General features: G+C 37.2%; 1 protein-coding gene across 1 annotated transcript; it reads right to left on the reverse strand.

Annotated features, from left to right (window-relative positions):
• Positions 1–1,670: 1,670 nt before the first annotated feature.
• On the reverse strand, positions 1,671–2,731 carry LOC121759715 (transcription factor MYB1-like). The gene is made up of 2 exons (XM_042155391.1): positions 2,497–2,731; positions 1,671–2,418 (listed from the first exon to the last, which is right to left on the reverse strand). The coding sequence occupies exons 1-2, from the start codon at positions 2,627–2,629 to the stop codon at positions 1,736–1,738; spliced, it is 816 nt and encodes a 271-aa protein (XP_042011325.1). The 5' UTR covers positions 2,630–2,731; the 3' UTR covers positions 1,671–1,735.
• Positions 2,732–5,171: the final 2,440 nt, after the last annotated feature.

Consider the following 5,171-nt stretch of genomic DNA (forward strand, 5'->3'; position numbering starts at 1 on the left):
TTCCAAATCCCAAAATATGGCCGTTTTTTACCCATTTTTCTGAATTTTTTTGATTTTTTTTCCCCCCAAAATCATCTATAAATACACACATTCATCATCCATTTATCACATCAAATCATCTCCCATTCATCTCTCATTCATAATTCTCATACAAACTATCAACACATTCATCCCTCACTCAAAACCTCAAATGGATTTCACCCATATTATGGCGGAAGCGGAGCGCGAAGAACAAGAATACTACGAACAACATCGTGCCGCTTACGAAGCATATGTCGCGGCGAATACCCCCGCTCTTCCTCCTCAACGAACTAGATCAAATCGCCGCTACATCCATCGTGACCGGGAGGGAGCCCACGAAAGGCTAGTTGCCGACTACTTTGCCGACCAGCCGCGGTTTCCGGCAGATTACTTCAGGCGCCGTTTTCAAATGTCAAAGCGCTTGTTCATGCGAATTGTCAACACATTGTCCGCACGTGTTGAATTCTTCCAAACAGGTCCAGATGCAGCCGGCCGGCAAAGTATCACGCCGTTGCAGAAGTGTACGTGTGCCATCCGACAACTCGCTACTGGGCAAACGGCCGACATCTTCGACGAGTATTTGCATATCGGTGAGTCCACTGGAATCCTTTGTCTAAAGAATTTTTGCGAGGGCGTTCGTTCAGCTTTCGGGGTCTCCCCCACGCCGAGGTGAACATACGACGGTTGGCCAGAGGATCGAGACAAGGCACACAATGCGCGATACCCGAACCCACATTCAGTTACAAGAAGACCTAATCAACCACATGTGGATGAAATTCGGCAACGAGTAGTGGTTTTTTTAATTTTTAGTATTTTAATTATGTAATTTTTAATTTTTAGGCTTTTAATTATGTCGTTTTTATTTTATTTGTCATTTGTAATTTTATTTAGGTTTTTTTAATGAATTTTATTATTATGGAAATGTTATTATTTAATTGAATTTTAAATTAATTGTGCTCGTCCTTGCGGAAGAGCACAGTTATGGGTGTTGTGCTCTTGCTAGAGAGCAGGCAGAAAAAGTGGGGCGGGTCCCACAACCGTGCCGCTGGCAAGAGCACGGTTGTGGATGCTCTTAGTTTGATGCAGGCTTATGTCTCAAATCCAAGTAGTATAATACAGAGTAGTATCAAATTTAAACTGTTAAATATTATTGTAATTCTCTTAATGGAATAATATTATTTGGCACACTCCAATAATACTATTACAATGACATGATTAAGAAAATGAGTAGTCAATTTATCAAACCTTCCTGCCAAAAATAATTAGACAGACTTGTCTTTTGCTGACTTGTGAAAGGACCTAGTGCGAACAAATAATAGACAATTGGAATAGATTTGTTCGATTACATAATTTCCATTAATAGTAGTAATAGACAATTGGAATAGATTTGTTCGATGACATGATTTTCATACATGTGAACTAAATGCAATTGCAATTATTCCTTAACTATAAGTAACTTAATTAACAGTAGCATATTATAGTACTAAATACCTGTAATAGATTTTGAAAGTCTTCTTAATAATTAAATTACGTGACAAAAATCCCAAATAGAACGGGACAATTAATACTTAAGGGTTTTAATGCGTTTTACTAACATTAATTAGTTAGAAAATGAAAAAGGAAGAAAAAAGTACTCTACTACTCCATAATTTCGAACAACAATATTGTTTTTTATTTATTTATCATTTTTTGTTTGGTTTTTAAAATAGAAGTTCTACAGAAGCTGGAGATATTCATCGTAGACTTTTTCCAACATGTTCACATCGCTAGATATTGAATCGGAGTGGTTAAGCACCGGCAGAATATAGCCTCCGTTGAGGAAATAGTCGTCGGCGCCGCACACCCCGTAGTCCCCCTCATCCAGCTCGAATATCGACGGCCACGCCACCGGCATGAATGCTAACTTCTCAGCCGCCTTCTCCGGCGCGCTGCCGCTGCCGCTGCCGCTGTCGCTGTTGGAGGCGCCGCTGGCCAAGCTGTCGTAGCTGCTGCTCCGCGAGAACGACGGCGACACCCTTATCGCCTTCGGCACACACACTTTTATCATAGGCGCAGAAGCAGCCTCAGCTTCCTTGGCGGGCGGCGGCGGAGGAGGGGTGGCATTGCTCTGCTTGGTCTTCTTACTTCTCTTGGGGTTGGGAGCGAGGTTGGGGAGGTCCTTGTGGGGGGCGGCGGCGGCGTTGAGCTTCTTCAGAAGGTGCGTGTTCCAGTAGTTTTTGATCTCATTGTCGGTTCGACCCGGCAATCTACCGGCTATTAAGGACCATCGGTTGCCGAGGAGACCGTGCAGGCGTACGATCAAATCCTCCTCGTCCTCGCTTATGTTGCCCCGCTTTATCCCCGGCCGCAGGTAGTTCATCCACCTTAGCCTACAACTCTTTCCGCATCTCAATAATCCTGCATATAACCATAACCATATTAATATAAATTTGTGACTAGTGGCGGCAGATGATGATGAGGTAAAGTAATTATTACCAGCTTTCTTGGGGAGAGATCTCCATTGGCCTTCGCCGTTTTGCTGAATAAAATTGGCGAGAAGAGAGTCTTCTTTAGTGGACCAAGGGCCTCTTCGGAGGCCAACCTTGGAGCAGCAAGGAGATCTTCCCATTGCTATAATTTAATTGTGAGAATTAGTAATGGAGTATTACTATCTCTCTCAATGAGTAGCAGCCCAGAGAGAGAGAGAGAGAGGGGAAGGGACCAAATAAGCTTTTGGCACAGCAGCATGATGCTGTGGTGGGATTGCCTTTATAGGCTGCAAGAAATGAGGCACGTTGTCGTTTTCAGACACGCTGTTTTGGAACGAAAAAAATATGGGGAAAAGTCTGTAGTGTGAGAATATTATATTATTATAATGGAAGATAATATATAAATACGGGTAGGGTAATTTCCCAACGGCCCATATAATTTCGCCACGCTGGCTCTCTCCCATTTGCTGGATCCGATCTACGCAATTCATCGCTCATTGGTCAACCTCATTATTTTTCCATATATTATTATATTAATACTTTTTACCTATGGCGTTTACATCATGTCAATTATATAAATATACACCCTGCTTTCTCCATTTCATCATTTCATGATATTATATATTTCAACGTGAAACCGAGTGTTTGCAAACACCATCCCTATTATTGATTTTCTGCTATTTAATTAAATTGTGGTATTCTTGGGCTGTACGTATGAAATGACTGTTTTTGTTTCCATCTCTTAGAACAAATTCTAGTTTCAAACTAGTAATGACGTTTCTCCAATCTCAAACTACTTTTCCCACTTTTTTATATTTTTTATATTTTCATACTCAACTGCTCTTTTTTTTCTTCTTCAATAATTAGCTACTAATAAAAAAAGGAAAAATGATTTTTCAACAAGATCGGGGCAGCCTTTTATTGATATATTCATAAATATTAGAAGTTGAGACCGTTTTAGCCTTTTGCACTGATAAAAGTATGAGTACACACACTGGAAAATAATTAAAGAAATTAAATAACTTATCCGAAAAAGATAATTAAATTGTAAACGGTGAGTAAGGTGTATATACAATATTTTCAAGCTACATAATTAAAATTTTAAAAATAAAGATGTTGTTTAACCATCTCTTTAGGTAATAAAGTTCAATGTAGAGTCGCGGCTTCTTTTACCGCATGCTATTCCACTGCTAGCTACCACCTTCTTCAATTCAAGTAATTCACGTTTTCTTTGTTTCAATTGTTTTGAAAGTATTGTTTTTATTGAGTTTCTGTTGTGCTTACTTTCCGCTTGAATTTGCAGCAAAATGAGATGTTCTACTTTTAGATCGCATAAATGTAACCGGTAATGATTTATTGAAATATGAGAAGTCCACTTATCCAAAATAAGAAAAGATAAATAAGGTTTTCAATTGTGGACGTCCCAACAAAATGATAATGTGAACATTATTTAATGGACATAAAAAAAGTACAAATTTTGCACTTGTTTTTTTGTTTTATTTTCCATGATTTTTAATTCGTACGTTTACAATATGAACCCACTTACACACCTTAGGGTGGCCCCCCTACCAAGTTACTAGTTTTTTGTTATTTTTATTAATATATTATTGTCAATATTTTGATATTTTGTGTGAATCATTTTACAAAGTCTCTATTAAAAATGCATTAATAGTATTTTTCTTTTTTGCAAATTTAGAATTTTTAGCTCTTACTAAAACAAATTGCTATTTCGCATCTGCATGCATGTTTTAATGTAGCTCTGGAACAATGGCAGATTCAATACATGATGTGTTTAGAGTTTAGTAATATATTGGGATATGATTTAAGAATAAATCTTGAGTGACGGAGTGGCAGAATGCTTCGTTCAACTAGTGTCGACCCAAGCTCAAACCTAGACCACACATTATTATCTTTTATCTCATTCTTTTCAGTTACTTTTCTTATTTTTCCTACTACTTTTCACATATAATAATTAATTTCAATTATTTTATTCCTCTATATATATATAAGAGTTCCAAATATTTTTTCTTTTTATCTTTTGTGATGGTACTATAATAATTGTATCTATATTATATAACAAGGTAGTCACATTATTTTTTAAAATTAACACAAACTTTTCTGATCAAATAATTTATGCTAATAGTACCCATATTTATTTTTCTCTCTTCTATTTTATTTATATTTTCTCCATCTTTCTTACTAAACCTTTTTATCTCTTTATCTCTCATATTTTACCAATTTCAAATTAAAATTCATCGAGCCACTTTATATAAGATTTTTACTTGTCAAGATCTCTGAATCGTGATTCTTCCTACTAGGGGTGTCGAAACGGATATCGGCGGGTACCCAAACCTAATTTTGCGGGTACCCGTACCCGAAAACTTTAATATTATAGTACTACCCAATCCCGACCCGTATAGCTACACGGGTAACCTGATACCCACATCGGGTATCCCAAATCCGCAGTTGCTTGTACCCAAACTCGCAGGCATAATTTGAATTGTGTATTATATTATTCTATGGTATTATGCTTTTAGTTTTCGCTTATCATCAATGCTAGTCATCTAATACAATAATTTTATGTACATGTTTGTAATTCAAGAATGAATTTTGGGATTGTTGCTAGTTGCTACACTATGATTTTAGATCTGTATATTTTTTTTTACTTTGTTGTATTTGCAT

This window comes from Salvia splendens, chromosome 12 (assembly GCF_004379255.2).
Source record: "Salvia splendens isolate huo1 chromosome 12, SspV2, whole genome shotgun sequence".
NCBI classification, from domain to species: Eukaryota; Viridiplantae; Streptophyta; class Magnoliopsida; order Lamiales; family Lamiaceae; genus Salvia; species Salvia splendens.

What these genes read in the sequence shown, in the direction of transcription:
- LOC121759715 (XM_042155391.1), bottom strand. Translation starts at nt 2,629, where the DNA reads ATGGGAAGATCTCCTTGCTGCTCCAAGGTTGGCCTCCGAAGAGGCCCT. An exon ending in ATCTCTCCCCAAGAAAGCTG is followed by an intron (nt 2,419 to 2,496) that starts GTAATAATTACT and finishes GGTTATATGCAG; the next exon opens with GATTATTGAGATGCGGAAAG.